Consider the following 21,002-nt stretch of genomic DNA (forward strand, 5'->3'; position numbering starts at 1 on the left):
CATTTTATCACTGTGGAGAATACATTTTAACAATGTAGGATTCTAAATGGTTTTGAGGAGTTTAAAACATAAATGAAAACCACTTACTAGTGGTTTTTACTCAGAATTTAACTGTGAGACTGGTTTTTAATTCACATTAAGGAGTTCTGTTCAGAACACTTAATTTTTGCAAGTGAACAAACCATATGCTTTTAGCCTAAATATCAATTCATAGTTTCTACTGTGCTCTATATCCACAATCATTTTAATTTTCAGGTGATGTTTCAATTTTAGCTATAACATGTACATTACTTAGATTATACTGACAGAATTAACATGTAATTTGTTGACTATGTAAAATAAAACAGTATATATTAATTCTAAGAAAATATTTAACTTTATACATGTCAAAAGTTGTTCAAAAATAACTTTGAAAGAGTTGTTTTTAAAAGGTCTCAGTTAATATATAATTACAAGAAAAGGGCTGAAATTCACCTTCATAAATGTTTATGAAGCAAAAAAATTTTCCCTGTAGAAAAAAAGAGAGAGTACTGAGCTTACAAAAGAAAACCAACCTGAATGAAGCTGAGTGGCTCTTAAAGTATTAATTCTGAATAATCTTTCAGTTGTTTCAACACTTGAGCTCTACATTTAAATATCTGAATATGAATAGTTCATGAGTCAAGTTGGAAAAAAAAATGTTTTATTGTCTAGAAATATATATAAAAAAACTTCCCCACAAAAGATGCTATTCTCTCATTTCCCCATCTTCTTCTTCTTCTTCAACACCCCTGATATAAAGGACATTATTACACCTGTAAACAGAAAAACAATCCATTTTGTTGTTCCAACTGGAAACCACATTAAGATCTGAATTACTATTGCTAGATAATTTTGGTTACAAAAATACTGAATGCTAAATTTACAGTGTATCATTTCTTTCTTTTTAAAAAATGTTTTTACCATTGATTTGCTAAAAAGCACTTGGTACTTATTCACCCAGTGGATGTTACAAAATAGTATCTTTATGATCTTCCAAAAGGAATGACTCAAATTTGAAAATGTGACTCTAGTTCAAGAAAATGAATAAAGTAAAAATCCCTAACTCCAGGCAGATACAAGTAAAATTCAAAACCAAGCTCTTGCAACTAAAACCACTGAAAAAGTTTACAGCTAAGAGCTAGAAAGTTTAATATCATTACTAGAAAAATCTTACGGATGAGTAACTCCAAAAAATTTCCATCTTCTTGGACAAATTTTAAGGATTTCAAAATTCTTCAATTCTAATTGTAGAATATGTTAAATTAATAGTGATTTAAACAAAGCAATTCTGAAACTGAGGCACTAGTCTATTTAAACAGGTATTTCTAATGCTCTCTAGTCACTCCTTATATATACTACTGCTGTTTTGTTACCTTATTAAAACTTCACCCAAATGTCCAGACAATGCTCCATCTATGTATTCTTCTGTGTTTGCAAGCTTTAAATCAAAAGAAAATATATTAGTATAACACAGGAGGAAAATAGTATAGCACTACCTAAAAAATTATTAGGTAATACTGGTGAGAGAACTTATTAACTGAGACCTTTCTATACCAAAAATTATCTATAATTAATAGATTAGCTTTTACTACTGCAGTACCTTTGGGTTTTATATAAACATTCTGTAAAGTTAACACTGATGGATGTAGAATATATAATAAAGCTTGTTTCAACATAATTTTTAAAATCTCTCAGTTATGTAACATTTCTATTAGACATTAAAACAGTATATTAAAGAAGACAGTCTCCAATTTATGAATAAGTTATGATTTTAAAGCTTTCCAAAAATTCAGTTACAAAAAGTTACAAAATTCAGAGCACAAAATCTATGGCTAAAATATCAAATACTCTTATATTAGTCAAGACCCAAACCAAAGAACTGAATAGTAATTTTTTAAAAATTATGTGCTAACAGAACAAAGTAAGTTAAGAGAAAGTTAAACAATTCAGAGTTACCTTTATAGTTATTTCAGGAAACTAATTTTACAACAAAATGTTTAGGTTTCCTTCCATATATAAGTAATAAACTTTGTTACTTTTAAAAACCACAATCACTTAAAAGGCTCTCTATGTCTACCATTCCAACCTTTTTATCATTCTCCCCCTACGTCATTTTGCTTCGGCTTTTTTTTTTTTTTTAATTTTATTTATTTATTTAAGAGAGACAGAGATAGCGACAGAGAGCACATGTGGGGAGGAGAGGGAGAAGCAGACTCCCTGCTCTGGTGCAGGGCTCAATCTCAGGGCCCTGGGATCACGGCCTTAACCTGAGCCGAAGGCAGACACTTAACCAACTGAGTCACCCAGGCACCTCTGCTTTGGCCTTCTTGCCATGCCTTGAATACACCAAGCAAGTCCCTGCCCCAAGGCCTATGTACTTACTGCTCCCTTAAACTGAGAGGCTCTTCCTTTGATACTCTCTTCAGTTGCACACTCAATCCTTTCTCTGCTTAAATTCATTTCCTCAGAGAACCTTTCCCTGGCTATCCTATCTAACACTGCATACTCTTGTCACTACCCCCGTTTTTGCTTTCTTTTTCTCAATAGTGTCTATCATTACCTGATATTGCATTACATTGCCATCTGCCACCACTACAACACAAACTCCTTGAAAGTAGTGACTTAGTTTTGTTCATTGCTATATACACAGAGCCAAGCACATAATGGGCTCTTAATAAATGTTTGCTGAATAAACAAATTAAAAACATCATTAATGTGGCTACTCAGATACATTTCATAACTCCAGCAGCTCAACAGAACTACATTACTTCTAAAATCAAATATTCAGTGGGTATTCTTTCTTTCTTTCTTTTATTGAGATATAATTCCCATATCATAAAATTCATTTTTACAGTGTACAAGTCAATGGTTTTTAATATATTCATAAAGTTGTATAATCACCATCACTAAGTCTGAAACTGAGCAGAATAGCACACTCTTCAGATCTTTCTATGGCTTTTGTAAATGATTCCTGCTTGAGAAATTTTCCAGGCCAAAACCATGCTCTGTAAGAACTTTGGGGACCAAAGCATCATCTGTTCAAGTAGTAACCTCTTAAATTAAGGAAAATCTCAGCTTTCTGCCTACAAGTGCCCCTATTAGTACTTTTCCTACAAGTACTCCACTATGAAATACTTGGGAGTCACGCTTGGACCAACTACCCATCTAAGTAACCTTTAAAATCCATCTGCCATCAATCAGTCACATAAATACCTATGTTTCAGGAAAATAAAACTTCAAACTCCTTCATTGAAAACCTGGCTGGAAACTACTACAATTAAGCAACAAAGAAATAAAACATCCCAGTTTTTTGTTTTTTGTTTTAAATTTATTTGACAGAGATAACAAGTAGGCAGAGAGGCAGGCAGAGAGAGAAGAGGGGAAGCAGGCTCCCTGCTGACCAGAGAGCCCGATGCGGGGCTCAATCCCAGGACCCTGAGATCATGACCTGAAGGCAGAGGCTTAACCCACTGAGCCACCCAGGCACCCCAAAACACCCCAGTTTTTACAAGACCAGTGCTCTAACCCCTGAGCTATGGAGCCAACTAAAACACCCCAGTTTTTAAATGAGCAAAGGACATGAACAGGCATTTCTCAAAAAAAAAAAAAATATATATATATATATATGGCCAATAAGCACATAAAAATCACAGTATCACTAATCATTGAATTAATGCAAATAAAAACCATGAGATATTTTATACTCATGAGGATGCCTATTATCAAAGAAACTGAAAATAATAGGCATTGGTGAGGATGTGAAGAAACTGGAACCTGTATGCTTTGCTGGTGAAATGTAAAATGATACAATTGCTAGAGAAAACAGTCTGGCAGGGCGCCTGGGTGGCTCAGTTGGTTGAGCGACTGCCTTCAGCTCAGGTCATGATCCTATAGTCATGGGACTAGACTCGATCCTGCCGGATTGGGCTCCCTGCTCAGCAGGGAGCCAGCTTCTCCCTTTAACCCTTCCCCTTCTCATGCACTCGCTCTCATTCTCTCTCTCAAATAAAAAAAGAAACAAAACAGTATGGCAGTCCCTCAAAAAACTTAATTAATGTATAATCTAACAATTCCACTTCTGGATATATATCCAAAAGAAGTGAAAGCAGAACCTCTAATAGGTATTTGTACACCCATGTTCATTGCATTATTCACAACAGCCAGAAGGTAGAAAATAATTCAAATGTCTACCAACAGATGAATGGATTAAAATGTGGTATATAGGGGCGCCTGGGTGGCTCAGTGGGTTAAGGCCTCTGCCTTCGGCTCAGGTCGTGATCCCGGGGTCCTGGGATCGAGCCCCACATCGGGCTCTCTGCTCCGTGGAGAGCCGGCTTTCTCCTCTCTCTGCCTGCCTCTCTGCCTACTTGTGATCTCTGTCTGTCAAATAAATAAATAAAATCTTTAAAAAAAAATGTGGTATATACATAAATGGAATATTATTTCAGTCATTAAAAGGAATGAAATTATGATACATGCTACAACATGGATGAACCTTAAAAACATTATGCTAAATGAAATAAGCCAGACACAAAAGGACAAATATTGTAAGATTCCACTTATATGAGCTAGAACAGAAACAGAAAGAATAACATTTACCAGGGAACAGGCGAAAGAGGAATTACTTTTTAATGGGTACAGTTTTAGTTACGGACAATATAAGAGTTTCAGAAATTGGTAATGGCGATAAATGCATAATAATGTGAATGCACTTAATGCCACTGAGTTCTACACTTGAAAATGGTCAAAGTGGTAAATTTTATGTTAGATATATTTTACCACAATTACAAAAACAAAACAAGGGGTGCCTGGGTGGCTCAGTCAGTTAAGCATCTGACTCTTGATTTCAGCTCAGGTCACAATCTCAGGGTCATGAGATGGAGCTGCACGTTGGGCTCAAAGCTCAGCAGGGAGTCTGCTTGAGATTCTCTCTTCCCTCTACCTGGTCCCCAATGCCCCCCCAAAATAAATCTTTAAAAACAAAAACAACAACACCCATCCTAAACATTTATAGAAGCTAGCTTAACAGACATTCAGTCACAGTTCCTTTGGTTTGTCCTGTCCACTTCTTCGAGAAATCCTTTTACTGAATTACTTTGATATTATGTCTTTAGCATTCATTAAAAGACTTAAGAAATTCACTTGAAAAATTTCTTTCAGTAAAAAAAAAAAAAAAAGAAAAAAGAAAAATTTCAGAGCTAAATGTTGGGAGTGTTCTGCCGTTTCTGCAAAAAAACAAAACAAAAACCTCATTTGTGTTTCCCTTATGCCACTGTGACTCCTAATATTTGAGTTCTTTTTATTTTAACCACTAGAAGTCAATTCTGTGGCTGAATTTTGGTTTTACAGGTTTCATACACAGTTTATCATAGATATAACATCCTCCCTGACCTTGACTTTATTTCTGAATTTTGTTTTATGTCTGTCGGTTTGGTTGATTGCATTCTTATAAATCACAGTAAACCTTTGAGGAGTTAAGGTAAAGCAAAATAAATACAATTTAATGATTCTTATAGCTTTAGCTTACCTGCATGTTCATATAGCCATCTACAGATACCAGGTAGCCTTTGTACTCCATCCCCCACTTAAGTTTCACCATTACTGGCTTTCCTGTTAATCCATTCAGGAAAGGTTTGGGATTGAGAGGCAAACTCTGCACAAAGAACAAAAACAAGACTCAATCAATTACTTCTCCTTAGCTCAGTTTCCGTTACCTACTCCCCTCTACCAAATCACCAATATTTTATGGTATCCAAATAAAGCAAGCTCTGGACTCACTCTCACTTTACTACATAATTTTCACTTCTATTTGTTGAAAAGCGTAAGAGAAATTTAAATACCCAGTTAGGGAATTTCATTCTGCATTCACTTAAACAATGAACACCTACTATACATTACTCATTGTTGCAGGCTATAAAGAAACAAAAGTAAAAGCAATGAGGGAAAAATGCAGATTACACTCCTTGTCCTCAAGCTCACAGGAGGAAGAGAGGCAAAACACATACAAACAGACATTACATTGCAATGTAGTAAGAGGAGATATGCTATGTATAAAGGTACCAAATCAATCCAGAGTCAAAAGGAGAGGTTGCCCAAAATAAGGAATGCCTCCATTTTAAAGGATGAGAGGTATTTCCAGAGGGGAAAGGGGCTGTTCTAGGTAGAAGAGGCTACCTATGTAAAAGGATGGAAGAGTAAAGCAACAAGGCGACCTCACGGACATACAGAACAATTCAAAGATGTCATAGTCCCAAATACGAGGCTACAGAGGGAAGGAGGGGGCAGATGGCATTTGACAGCTTTCACTTGAATTCCAGGAGCTTGGTCTGGTGGGTCTTATTTGACTTAGCAAAGCTGCCTACACATATGGGCAATCATTTAATGTTTGTTTATTCAGCAAACCAGTAGTAGTATCCCCCAGTGAATTCAGACTTTTCCTTCCCTCATCTGCTCACCCATCAGCCCAAAGAAAAGAACCAAGAAACTTGACTACTAAAGTTCTGTAGATAAGCATATTCAGAGTGATGTCAAAGAACATGGGAGCTACTGCAATGACTTCCTAATAGGTCTTCAGGTTTTACCTGTCTTTCTCCAACTTATGCACACAGCAAGTATTTTTACCATGGGATATCTCTGCTTAAAATGCCTCGATGGCTTTCAACTGCACTTTTAAGTAAAATCCAGACCTCCTGACATGACCTAAAAGATCTGCCCGACCCTATCTCATAACCACTGTTCTTGCAAGCTTAATGGCTTTCTCTCAATTCCTCCAACTGGTCAAGCTTTCTTTCCGGACTTGGGGCCTATGCTCATGTTCCCCGTGCTTTGTACACTCTTCCTCTTGCTCTTTAAGGGACTGGCTTTCGTATTTCCTATCACGTAGGTTTCTGGATCCCATCCCTGACCACTCTTCCAATGTACCATCGCGCATCTTCACAGCAACCCGTTTGCTCTCTTCTTAGCACTTCACATTATTTGCAATTACATATTAATATCATTTGATAGAACCTGTCTCTCATACCCGACTGAGTAAATCTCGAGCGGGGTCCGCGTCAGTACTTTTCACCGTATATTCTGACGCCTACAACAGCATCTGGCAGGTAGCAGGAGCTCAAAAAATATTTGGTCAACGAACAAAAGAATGCTCCAGTGCTTGCGCTCTGTATTCCAAAGGGCTGCGGGGCTAAGAATCCCAACATGATGAAATGAAAGAAAGCCGATTCTGGGCGTGATAAGTGAAACCTGAAAACCGCTTCATCTTTAAACCGAACCTGCGGTATCAGGCAGCAAGGATACCTCAGGCTCACATTCAAACGAAGAGGGGAAGGGGCCGGGCACTTATGGGAAGGGCATCAGAAAGAGAGCGCGCGCCTCAAATCCCCAGAGCAGGGAGAACGGGGCTGGGGACCGGGTGCGCGGCTCCTCACGCGGATGAATGGGAAACGCGCGAATCAACCACCAGGCCCGGCAAGCTGGTCACCGTTCTCTCTTGCTCTCCCTTTTTCCTCCTTACCATCGCGACTACAAGAAAATGTTGCAGGTAACTCGCCGCCGACCCAGCTGTAGTCTGTCCCTCGTGAGTGGAGTAGCTCCCGCCGGGCGCGAATCGCTGAGTTTCCAGAGAAATGGCCGCCAAACAGCAGCGTAACCTTTCACCTCCGACTACAGATCTCTCAGCTTCTGTGATTGGGCACAGAGAGCCGCGTCCTGATTGGAGAAGATGGCTGAGAAGTGTCTCCTGGCAACCAGCGGTAGCACTGCTGTTCGAGCCTTCTGCGCGGCGCACAGCCCTGTGGGAAACTTCAGTAGCACCGCGCGCGGTAAGGGGTCCCGGATAGGCTTGCAAATACGGGGAGCCTGTCCGGATTTCTTGTCCTTGTCTGCTCAGCTGCCTGGAGGGTTCGGCCGTGTACCCTGTATAGAGCAGATGTGATTTCTTGCCTGCCTAGCTAATAGGGGTTTCTTCTCATTTTACACCTATGAGGACGGATTCTTGGCTCTTGCTTACTTTCCCACAGATTCTGTGATTTGGGGACTCCTATACCACAGTCCCCTTCTCTATTTTGTAACGCTTATTTCAGCCCACTTTAAAGGAAGAGGGAGAAGCAGGACTAGACTAAGAGAGGTGAAACTCACCAGAGAAATCAAGTACAGGAAGTGGTTCAGATGAGATCAAATTGATTCTAGAATATAGTGTGGTGGTCTCCCTGCAGATCTGTTTCTTTTGCGTTGCCACCAGGGACCCGGCGCAGTCTTTAATCCTTCGGGTTTGAAGGATTTAATCAACGGTATTAATCAGAATCTCATTTCAGCTCTGATCTGAAATGCTAAAGGCAGTTCTTGGAGAATAAGCACTTTGAGAAGTGCTGGGTTTTATTTTTGTTTCCGTTTTGTTTTTGCGGCCCTGAGAAAATGGATTTGGAATTGAGGTTTGAATGTTGCATATGGAGGCATTACGGAGTCGTGGGTAAGACTTTGGAGGCAGCTTGAGTTCAGAACCTCTGTCCATCACTTAGGGATGGTGCTGGGTAGTTTCTTAACTAAGGCCTTTGTCTCCTCCTTAAGACCTTTGTTTACTTAGCTACAAATGGCCTCAAAACCGGTACTCTCCTAGGGTTTGTGAGAAATAATGTGAAAGAGGTGGGGACTTAAGAGCTAGTGAATGTTTACGGTTATTTTAATGTCCTTGAAGATGGTGGAGAATACTGACAGAATAAAGTAATTTTTAGTGTAATTTATGCCGAACAGTTGGAATTATTTACCCCAAAGTTCAATGGGTTTTCCCTTAGTTTGACCATCCCTTAATGAACATTTAGCCTTTGTACAGACTTTGCGTTCCTATTATTTGCCAGCCTCCTTCAGTTGCTATAATGGAAGTCTTACTATACAGCCTGTGATTTGGGTGTTATGCTCCCATTTTAGAGATGAGGAAAATGGCTCAGCAGGTAACTTGATAAGGGCTACGTAGCTGGCTTTTACTCTGAAAACTCTGCTTTTTCTACTTCATAAAGTTACCTTTCAAAAGCTCAATATACGCTTTAAAAGTGTGATTTTTTAAAAAAAACTGTTTTCTCAGTGAAGTGAAACAAAGTATTACCATAACCTTTGTAAACATAGCTGTGTTTAAAGTTGTTGTTGTTTGTTTTTTTTTTAAGTAGGCTCCACACCCAATTCAGGCCTTGAACTCACAATCCTGAGATCATGACCTGAGCCAAGATCAAGTCAGATGCAAAACAGCCTGAGCCACCCAAGTGACCCTAAAGTTGGTTTTTATCCTCATGTTAAATATTAATCTTACCTTTTTGAAAATAAAGTGGGCATAAGGCCATTAGTACTTTCTGAATTTTAAAAACCATATGTACATTTTTGTGAGAATTTGGAAATACAGGAAGTTCTAAAACAAACAAAAATAACTAATATCACCAAAGAAAACAACTTCACTTTTTGGTGCACTATTTATTGTAACATATGCACTTAAAAAAAAAAAAAGATATCTACATAGAGTTTTTAGCTTGTTTTCTTCACTTTATATTGAGCAAATGCTCAGGTAATTAAATATTCTTCTAAGGGCACCTGGGTGGCTCAGTGGATTAAGCCTCTGCCTTGGGCTCAGGTCATGATCCCAGGGTCCTGGGATAGAGTCCTGCATCGGGCTCTCTGTTCAGCGGGGAGCCTGCTTCCCTCTCTCTCTGCCTGCCTCTCTGCCTACTTGTGATCTGTCTCTGTCAAATAAATAAAATCTTAAAAAAAAAAACAAAAATATTCAAAAAAGTAGTGTAACATCTATTACGCATAATTGCTATTATATATATGTGCTAGTGTATTAATCATTCTATTGTTCCCATTTAACCCATCATAAACAATGTATTTTTTTTTTAAGATTTAATTTATTTATTTGACAGAGAGAGACACAACGAGAGAGGGAACACAAGCAGGGGGAGCAGGAGAGGGAGAAGCAGGCTTCCTGCTGAGCAGGGAGCCCGATGCGATGAGGGGCTTGATCCCAGGACTCTGGGATCATGACCTGAGCTGAAGGCAGACACTTAACAACTGAGCCACCCAGGTGCCCCTAAACAAATGTGTTTTGAACATACTTTTGAACATGAGTCTTTGAATATATCTCTAATTCTTTACAATAAATCCAAAGAAGTAAAATTTCTCGGCTAAAAGGCATAATTATTTTAAAAGTATATATTGACAGGTTAGCATACAGCTCAACAGAATAGCCATCAGAATAATTGGCTCTAATACGGTGGAATCACGGGTCTATATTTTTTGAAGATGAGATAGAATACATTTTGAGCACATTCTGAGAAAACAGTCCCTAATTACTAATTAGGGTGAACAGTTTGGTAATCCCTGGGTTCTACTGCTCAGCATATAACCCAGAAATTCTCGTGGTAAATAAACATTTAAAAAGTAATTTGTTTAGTGACCAAGAAATATTTATTAAGATGAATAAAATGAACATGTGACCTCTGCCTCATGGAACTTGAAACCTCTTTGAGAAGAAGGGAACCAATACATATTGAGTGCCTGCTGTGTTATGCTAGGATATATCATATAATTTATTTAATACAACACTTCCAGGTAGGTATAATTAGCCACAATTTAGAGATGAGGAGACAGATTCAGGAATGTTACGTATTTTGCTAAGGGCCATGTAGAAGGTGAAATGTCTACAAAACCTAAGATTTTTCCTTGACACAATGCTGCCTGTCCCTAAAATGTGTTTGAGTACAAATAAATACATAGATATATACAATTTATATCAAATCCATAGAAATATATATCAAATATATAGAAAACATAGAAATATAAACATAAGTGCAAGACGAAGTGGGATCGTTTAGAAAGTTACTTACGAAATTGACGAGCTCTTCCTTTTATTTTCTTTATTTGCATAATCTTAACATTTTGTTTTCCCATGATTATGGTCATAATCAATTATGGCCAAAGTAGATGTAAAGGGGTGGGGCAGAAAAGGGTAGGAGTGTGGGGAGGGAGGCAAGATCTGAGGGCCTTGGTCTGGTGGAAGCTTTACACATACTATGTCAAACTTGAAAGGTGTATTTTGTCTAGAGAAGAATTTAATGCTCAAAATATATTCACTTCCTCGATCACATAACCACTAAACCTAGATTAGAATCCAAGCCTTTCTGGTGGTGCAAGGCCATATTCTTTATACCATTATAGAGAGAGAATCATATTTCAAGGGAAACCTGGTGTTGTGATTAGGAGTCAAGTGTGCTCCAATTCTTTAGTTGGCATCAATGAATCATTGAATTTTAAGGTGTTTTTTTTTTTTTTTTAAAGATTTTGCTTATTTGAGAAAGAGAGAGAGCACAGAAGGGAAAGGAGCAGAGGCAGAGGCAGAAGCAGGCTCCCCGCTGAGCAGGGAGCCCAATGTGGGAATCTATCCTCAGACCCCGGGATCATGACCTGAGCCAGAGGCAGACACTTTTTTTTCCCCAAGCCAAATTGTGTCCAACTTTATTAAAGATACTTTTCATAAACAATCATGGTATTTCAGGCAGGACATGGGTAGATGATCAACAGTATACAATAACTTTCAAACTCCCTTCTCCAATGGATTACCAAAATCAGAAAGCCACTATAAAACCCAATGAAGTCTTCATGTGATGCTCTGAACAGGGAAAGTTTAGAGTGAGGACTGACAGTTCATATTTAGCATGTCGTTTAACAACTTTTCACAAGCTGACCCTTTCAGGAAATGAAATGAAAATGGCAGAATTATCCATCTGAAGATCCAAGAGGTGAAAAAGGAACTCTTTTTTTTTCCATTTTATTTCATTTTATTTCTTTTCAGTGTCCCAGCATTCATTGTTTATGCACCACACCAGTGCTCCATGCAATACGTGCCCTCCTGAATACCCATCACCAGGCTCACACAACCCCCACCCACCTCCCCTCCAAAACCCTCAGTTTGTTTCTCAGAGTCCACCATGAGAGACTTCTCATGGTTTGTCTCCCCCTCCAGTTCCCCCCAACTCACTTCTCCTCGCCATCTCCCAATGTCCTCCAAAAAGGAACTCTTTTGAGGGACACCATCTCAGTGGTGACACTGTAAAGTCCAGATTGCCTGACATACTGGGAACCATGTCTTAGGGGACAGGTTCCAACAGGTCTCTAGATTTAAGGGAGTCAAGTCTATGTTGAAGGCAGAGAGGGGGAAAAGGACATAAAATATGAATTTTAGTTTTTCCACACCACCCAGGGGTTTGTGCCAAGACGGTTCATGTGTGTCAATGTCAAGAAATCCCTTGGGAGTCAAGAGGAAGTTTCTCAAAACTAGAAGGGAAAGGTGTTTTTCCCCTTGTGTCATTCTAGCTTTGGAGATATTCTATTTGTGACATATGCCCTTCCCCCAAAACAACAAATAAAGCTTAAAAAAAAAAAGTAAAACAAAATTCTGGATTTTTATAAAACTTGATAAAAAATAGTATTTCCAACTGTATGGTCACCAGATGCACACAGTTATCAAAAATGCGCACACTTCGCTTGGCCTCTCCAGCACCTTCAGCTTTCTGTGCCTGGTCTGTTTTGGCGACTCCATTTTCTGCAGGGTTTATCCCATCCTTGCCAGCATCAGCTTTCCCCTTTTTCCCTTTGGGTACCTTCTTTCCCTTCTTTGCAGGGGCCTGTTTTCAGGCTTGGGCTCTGGCTATGGAGGAGCAGATTTAGCAGATAACCCTGCAGATCTTCTCAGTGGCTCATCCTTCACCTTGGCTTTATCTCCTTTAGCATCCCCTTCAGCCTTTCTCTTGGGCATGGTGGCAGCTGTGGTGGGACGTGAGCGCTGGTGGCGGAGATGCAGCGGCGAGTGGGCATTGCCCCGTCGGTTGGGGGGGGAGGGTTATTCTTGCCTCTTCTTCACACTGCTCCCAGAGGCAGACACTTAACTGAATAAGCCACCCAGCTGTCCCACATCATTGAATTTTGAACTTAGGACAGAACCTAGAGATACCTAGTCTAAACCTAAAATTTTGTAGATGATGAAAACATGGTCATACCATGATTTAGAGAGAGCCCCCAGAATAGCCTCTGTCTCTCATTTTGTGCTTTTGTTATTATTCTTAGCTACATTCTTTATCTTCTGGATATTCTACAAATGATTTTAAGTTTCTTATAAAAAACACACAAAAAGAAATAATGAAGTAATGAAGGATGAAGAAAAAATACAACCAAATATAAGATTAGAATGGAGACATCTACACCATATTGCCTTATGCACTGGGTAGAGATGGGCTGCACATTTCTCTCTAAACTTTTGGAGTCCTAGCAGAGAGAAATTGATTGGTTACATGATCCAATTTCCATAATATTTTTTAAAAAGTTATTCAGGGAAAACGCAGTTGTTTCTATTTAGTCTGATAGAAGAAAAATTTCTGCCATAGTGTCAAGTCCGTGATCCCTGTAAATGGACCCCAAGGCAAAATTTAAGTGTGAATGTTTTATTGGCAGGCACAATCCCAGGGCAGTACGTGTGAAACCAAAAGGTAAGACAGGGAAGAATGAGAAGCAAATACTAGGTTTCACATTATTGAGCTGCTTACAGCTCCTTCACAGAAATAGTCAGTTGGTCAGCCATGCAGGATGTCTCTGGACAGGTTTATTAAAATATTATGCATTGGAACAGTCCCGAAAAGGGTTCCTAGGTACGGAGAGGGAATTTCCCTACTGGTTCCGTCCTATCTCCTGGCTGAGCATGGCTGAGGAAATCAGCTCCCAGGCTTTACAGCTTAGTGTGGTGGGAGGAGCCTAGGCAGTCAGCCTGAGATGGAGGAACCTAGGACCTCAGGAAGTAGTCCTTGCAGAGGCAGGACCCCCGAGACAGATGACACTGAGAAAATCTGAGTTGACACATAAAATTTATTCATATGAAAAAATTTATTCATATACATGTTATATTAAAAAGGATAATATAATTTATAATGATGTGGATGGAACTAGAGGCTGTTACGATAAGTGAAATAAGTCAATCAGAGAAGACAATTATCATATGATCTCTCTGATGTGAGGAATTTGAGAAACAAGACAGAGGATCGTTGGGGAAGGGAGGGGGAAAATGAAACAGGAGGAAACCAGAGAGGGATACAAATTATAAGAGACTCAATCTCAGGAAACAAACTGAGGGTTGCTGGGGGGAAGGGGGTGAGAGGGGTGGGGTGGCTGGGGGATGGACACTGGGGAGGGTATGTGCTATAGTGAGTGCTGTGAATTGTATAAGACCTATGATTCACAGACCTGTACCCCTGAAACAAATAATACGTATGTTAATTAAAAAAAGCAATTTTAAAAAGGGCAATATATAAGATAGAAGTTGTCATTGAATACATTGTTGTAGTAGATGTAATAGCCCATGTTATGTGATTGATGGCTAACTGATTACACAGTGGGGAAAAATCGCTTCATAGTGAAAAAGACTGGCAGGTGCCACCTTAATCCAATGACTAAATGACCACTGTTAGCAATGGGACAAATCAAAATAGTGTGCCTCTTGCTAAGATGCAGCTGAAAAAACACACTTCTTTGGTATTCTTACCAAAAACACATAATCCAAATCTAATAATTGGGAAATATCAGATGAACCAGATTGACGAACATTTCACTAATTAACTGGCCTGTGATGTTCAAGAGTGTCCATGTCTCAGATGATCGCTGAAGTAAATTACTGAGAAAAGCCCAGCACAGAAAAACTTATTTAACGTGCTACCCGTGTGTGAAAAAAGAGAGGAGATAACAATCTACCCATTTATTTCTTTATGCATCAGTATATTGGAGGATTCCTCAGATACTAAGAGCACTGGTTTCCTGTGGGTGGGTGTGGTAGGAACTGGGCCGAAAGTGGACCAAAGATAAGCTTTTCACGATATACCTTTTTTAAACTTCCTTTTATTATGAAACTCACGTAATATGAAATTATTAAAGTATATAGTTCAGTGGAATTTAGTATATTCATAATGTTGTTGCAACCACATCTCTGTCTGGTTCCAAAACATGTTTATTATCTCAAAAGAAAATCCTGTACCTCTTAAGAAGTCACCTCCTCTTTCCCCCTCCCCTGCAGCTGCTGGCAACCACCAATCTGCTTTCTGTCTCTATGCATTTACCTAGTTTGGATGTTTCATATAAGTGGAATAACATGTGACCTTTTGTCTCTGGCTTCTTTCACTTCATATAATATTTTCAAAGTTCATGCACATTGTAGCGTGTAGCAGCAGTTGATTCCTTTTAATAGCTGAGTAACATCGTGTGTGTGTGTGTGTGTGTGTGTGTGTGTGTGTGTACATATCTCATTTTATTTATCCATGCATCTGCTGATGGATATTTGAGTTTTTTCCACTTTCTGGCTACCGTGGATAATGTTGCTATGAACATCCATATACAAGTATTTATTTGAGTACCTATTTTCAAGTTCTTTTAGATATATGCATACAAGTAGAATTGTTGGGTCATATGGTAATTCTATGCTTAACTTTTTGGAGTACTACTCAACTGTTTTCCAATGCCTGCACATTTTACATTCCCACTAGCAATGTACAAGTGTCCAAATTTCTCCACATTCTCACAAACATTTGTTATTTTCCATTTAAAAAATTATTGATAGCCTAATAATAATTTTTAAAAACCTTCTCATTGTAGTTTTTGATTTACATTTCCCTAATGACTAATGATGTTGAGCATCTTTTCATGTCATTACTGGCCACTTGTATATCTTTGGAGAAATGTCTGTTTGAGTCCTGGATACATTTACGTACATTCTATTTTTGGAATCCTTGAATGTATTGCCTAATTAAAAATTAAACCAAATTTTTTGAAATAAAAGGAAGAGTCATTTAACAATCCTGGGTCTCATTTTCTTCATTTGTACAATGAAGTAGTTAGACTAGACCAGGGTTTTCAACCTTTGTTACTACTGACATTTTGGGTCAGACTATTCTTGTTGTGAGGCCTGTCCCTGTATTGTAGGATGTATGTACTGTAGTGGCATCCCTGGCCTCTACCAGCTAGATGCCAGTTGCTACCCTGCACTCCCCCTCTTCCCCAAGTTGTGACAACCAAAAATGTCTCCAGACATTGCCCAATGTCCTCCAGGGGGCATAATTGCCCCCTGTTGAAAATCAGTGGATTAGATCAACTATGGTTTATAAAAACATGCTCCCCAGACTTGGATCACTTTGTAGGTAGTATTGGAGCTTGGCAAACTATTTTTATTATTAAAAAACAAAACAACTAACAAATCAAATATGGTTGAACAATTGTACATTTATCTAATGTAGACTGCATAAAACAAATCTTGTGCTTTTTCGCTTTTATTAGAATGAAATCAACTCAAAATATAAATACTGGTTGATTATCATGGATCAGGAGCTCTGATTGGCATTTATGTATGTATCTGATTTATAAAAATAGGAAAGCAAATTGTCAATAAATGATATTTTTTAGTTTTATAAATCATTGATTCAACTTGGGGTGGAGGGTAGATCATAAAAAAAACCTTTGGAGATAAAAAAAGCTGGGAATCCCTCAAATGGAGGACCAACATTAAATATTGACTTTAAACATACTGCAGTTCCTTGCCCTCCTTCCATGGGGTGGCATTGGTAAGTTTTGAGTAAAATTTGTAATTGACACACAGGCATTTGCAAGTTAATCTGTACAAATGGGGACTTCGCTGTTTGCACAACACAGATGAAACGAAACAAAAGCTCATGGAATTTCTCCCACAGTCGCCTGTTTTGTACAATCTCCTCCTCCCCCCACCCCCCGCCACTTTCCTCATCTGTCAAATATTTACATTGAATCAAAGTTTTAAAAAATAAACCTTGGTGTCCTACCTCTTCACCTGTTACCCACCTTTTACCAGAGGTGACTCTGAACTCCCCTCCTCCAAAACAAAATGAAAATCTGGACATATAATTCTGTTGCTTGCCAGCCTTGGATGGTTCCCAATTACTAACAGCCTGAAACAAACCCTTTGCCCAAGTTTCTCTCCAACTTCATCTCTCTCCATTCTGTCCCACAAATCACAATGCCTGCCTTTGAATCACGGACCAGACTTCTTTCCAACACATGATATTCTCTCCGTCTAGAAATCCCTTCCCCTATTTGCTCTCAGCCTCAGCACTACTGATTTTTCTTTTAACCGTGGTAAAGTGTACATAACATAAAATTTACCATGTTAACTATTTTGAAGTATACAGTTAATCGGCATTAAGTACATGCACATTGTTGTATAACCATCACCATCATCCATCCCCAGAACTTTTAAACTATTGATATTTTGGATCAGATAATTCTTCACTGGGATGGTTTTGGGGGGTGGGGGGCTGTCCTGACCTGGACGTTGTAGCATGTTTAGCAGCATCCCTGGCCTCTAACCCATTAGATTCCTCTTCTCCCAGCTGCAACAATCAAAAATGTCTTTCGACATTTCTAAATGTCCTCTGGGAGGCAAAGTTGCCCCTAGTTGAGAATCCCTGTGTCATTTTAACTGTAAAGAAATAACTTCGGAAAAATGCATTATGGGCATTCATTAATATCAGACACAGAACTATTTGTAATTTGACTGTGTGTCAGATCAGTTGTGCTTTCAGTAGTAAACAAATAGAGCATTTAATTGCCACAATGGTGATAACATAATCACTGTGATTGGCATTGCTTCAGAATAGCAAGGACTAATCAGAAAAAGTCTGGATTGGAAATGACAGCTTTACATGCATGACTGAATGTGTATGGGTGAAAATTGTTCAAGTATAGGGTTAAAAAGTCTATTTTAGTTTTTTTTAAATCATAATTACTGCAAATTTTATAGAGTGACATCAACTGGCCTACACGAACAATCCATTCTGTGTTATTCTTAGACCAAAAGAATATATCTGTCAAAAAATATTTTATTTGATCTTGTCGGCCAATATATAATGCAGTTACAGTGAACAAGACAATACAGACAAATACTTGAGAGAGATATTAGTTGTATGTCAGGAAATGCGTTAAATTTCCCAAAGCAAAATATTCTGCATCCAATGCTATCTATCCAACACCTAAAATGAGGGATTTTGAGTACCACTTTAACTTTCAGACATTAGAGAATGTTTCCATGTGTTATCAAAATAATGTGAGCTATTATTCAAAGAACTAGAAGTGAGGCATTTAATAGTATCCACAATGTTCCAAATAGCTGAGATTTATTCTTAGATGTGAAAACCAGTCAAGTTAGAAAGGTTTGTCCCATACCAAATTAGTTCCATTATTTACTTCTATCAATTATCAGGATATATTATGTATAGGCGCTGTAATACCAGAAACAAAAATGTTAAAGTACCACACTTGGTATTTGGTTATGTCCCAGGCCTTAGTTTTGCCTCAAATTGAGGAACTGAAATAGTTCATTTAAAGGAATTTTTAGCTTTAATATACTGTCATTCTCTGATGGTTTAAATTAATAACTAGAAAAAATAAAGATTAAAATAAGTAATATCCCTTGAGTTCTAACTATGGTTTCAATTATAGATTAACCCTTTATCCTCTCAAAGGACAGAATCACTTTCCAATTTAAGTAATAATAAGTTTCTAGAAGGTTAAACCTTTCTGTTGACTATGTATGTTGAGGACATTTGGCAGGAAAATATAATTATTTTAAAACCTTACACTGAAAAATGACATCTTTCAATGATGCTGTTAATACTTATACCCAGATTCTCAAAATATAGTATAACAATTAGAAATGTGATAAATTAAGAACGGGAACTAAAACTGGTTCTGTTTCTGCCTGATCATAGACAATAAGTTAGATTGTGTTAGTGACAGTAGAAGAGATAAAATTTATCAACAGAATATATTTTTCTCCATCATGTAGTTAATTTATCCATACATATTTAGGTTTAATAAAGGTTTTCTTCTTCCTATCAGAACATACTATGTTCAGAAAAAAGTCTAGACTGTCCTTGACTCTATATGATAATAATAATAATAATAATATTTAAGCCAGCAGCAACATCGTTATGACTGCCATTTTTAAAGCACTTATGTGTCAACACTTTACATATATTATCTAATTTAATCCTTACGGCAAGTCTGTGAAGTAGACATTATTAGCTAGAGTTGCTAAGTAACCTGTTCAAAATCCCGCAAGGAACAAGCCTCAGAGCCCACATTTGTCTTTCTCTAAACTTTGTTCCTTTGCTCTTCTAACCCAAACTGTAAGAACTTTGGGGAAGACAAACAAGCAGTTTTAATTCTTAATTACCACATACTTAATAACAGCCTCACAAAGACAGTGAAATCCTGGTCCTGCAGACTGAGTGAATTATTTTGACATTTGTGACTGTCAACTTAATTACCCATACACGTGACCTTCTGTATAGTATCAGATTCATCTGTCAGTCTCTGAATTAGGTTTTGGTGAGTGGTCAAAATTAAGATCACTGCTATGCTTCATTCATTCTCCGTCTGTAAGCAGAAGGCCCACAGAAAGCACCTAGAAGTTGAAATTAGGGGAAGACTTTCTGAACTTCTCACAAACCTACCCTCTCTTTTGAATGGTAGTCCTTCCGAGGCTTGCTTAAAGAGTAGACATTTTCCCACGGCCCCCTGCTGATTCTGAATGAACAGATTCTCAGCCCCCTGCTGACTGATGAATATATTGTTTATCCTCATCTTTACTCTTTACTGACAGCCTTCATAATAACTTGCTTAGAAGACAAATGGCACGGCAGAATCTCTGACAACTCATTAAGGAAAAATACAGTAGATTTTTGCCAAATATCCCAACCATTTTAATGTGAAATAATGACAGGTTTTTATCAGGATGGAATAAGGAAAAATGCTGCTGAGCACTATTGCCTTCTGTCAAAAACACATCATGTCTCTTTGCATTGTTGTTTTTTAAAATATTTTATGAAGAAATCAACATACAGACTATCAAAAACATTTTACCTCTGCATATGCTGTTCTCTCTGTATGGAATGTCTTCTTTCTCTCCTTCCTCTGCCTTCCTTTCCTTCCTCTGCCTTTCCAGAGCCAGCCCAAGTGGAAATTTCCATTTGAGCCCTTCCCTGACTCCCCAGCCTCACTTGTTCTGAGCTCTGACCCCACTTTTTTTCTACCTCTATTATAACAATTATCATGTTGAAGTGTAGTTTCTATAATTATTTGTCTATCTGGACTCAACTAGAAACATCTTTTTTTTTTTTTTTGAAGATTTTATTTATTTACCTGACAGGCAGAGATCACAAGCAGGCCGAGAGGCGGGCAGAGAGAGAGGCGGGCAGAGAGAGAGGAAGGGAAGCAGGCTCCCCGCTGAGCAGAGAGCCCGATGCGGGGCTCGATCCCAGGACCCTGGGACCATGACCTGAGCCGAAGGCAGAGGCCCTAACCCACTGAGCCACCCAGGTGCCCCTCAACTAGAAACATCTTGAACACAGGGACCATAGCATTCATCTTTGCAGGTCCAGATCAGTGCCTAGCACAGAACATGGTCTAAGTTCCTGATTATTATTATTTTTTAAAGATTTTATTTATTTATTTGACAGACAAAGATCACAAGCAGGCAGAGAGGCAGGCAGAGAGAGGAGGAAGCAGGCTCTCTGCTGAGCAGAGAGCCCGACGCGGGACTCGATCCCAGGACTTTGGGATCATGACCCGAGCTGAAGGCAGAGGCTTCAAACCACTGAGCCACCCAGGTGCCCCTAAGTTCCTGATTATTAAATGACTTCACTACCATAGCATGAATTTTTCCTTGTTGGAGTCCAGACCTTCTCAGAGTACACTGGTTGCAATAGTGGAAACTATTGACAAGGACCAGTTCTGCTAATTTCTTGATGTGTAGCCTTTCAAGTTTCCCCATTCTGTAAAATGGGGATCATAATGATACTTATCTTGTAGAAGTAAGTTTCTGCAAATGTTTCCAGGTTTTTTTCCTAGTTGTAGATCTATTCAGGTTTTCTGCTATTTAT

General features: G+C 38.5%; 1 protein-coding gene and 1 pseudogene across 2 annotated transcripts; both read right to left on the reverse strand.

Moving 5' to 3' along the window:
* Window positions 1-226: 226 nt before the first annotated feature.
* Window positions 227-7,675, reverse strand: SNRPF (small nuclear ribonucleoprotein polypeptide F). Its single transcript, XM_080809924.1, has 4 exons — window positions 7,535-7,675; window positions 5,549-5,674; window positions 1,395-1,459; window positions 227-794 (listed from the first exon to the last, which is right to left on the reverse strand). Exons 1-4 carry the CDS (start codon window positions 7,535-7,537, stop codon window positions 728-730), a joined length of 261 nt encoding a protein of 86 aa, XP_080666050.1. The 5' UTR covers window positions 7,538-7,675; the 3' UTR covers window positions 227-727.
* An 8-nt stretch (window positions 7,676-7,683) lies between these two features.
* Window positions 7,684-12,814, reverse strand: LOC308347026 (non-histone chromosomal protein HMG-17-like; annotated as a pseudogene). Its single transcript has 2 exons — window positions 12,507-12,814; window positions 7,684-7,860 (listed from the first exon to the last, which is right to left on the reverse strand). The product of its transcript is annotated as a non-histone chromosomal protein HMG-17-like (transcript).
* Window positions 12,815-21,002: the final 8,188 nt, after the last annotated feature.

Source organism: Martes martes, assembly GCF_963455335.1.
Source record: "Martes martes genome assembly, chromosome: 8".
Taxonomy (NCBI): domain Eukaryota; kingdom Metazoa; phylum Chordata; class Mammalia; order Carnivora; family Mustelidae; genus Martes; species Martes martes.

Bases quoted from the DNA above. Each gene is read 5' to 3' on its own strand.
- SNRPF (XM_080809924.1), bottom strand. The intron at 1,460-5,548 runs GTAAGCTAAAGC...TTTGATTTAAAG, and splicing joins ATGGCTATATGAACATGCAG to CTTGCAAACACAGAAGAATA. The intron at 795-1,394 runs GTAACAAAACAG...TTCTGTTTACAG, and splicing joins TTGGGTGAAGTTTTAATAAG to GTGTAATAATGTCCTTTATA.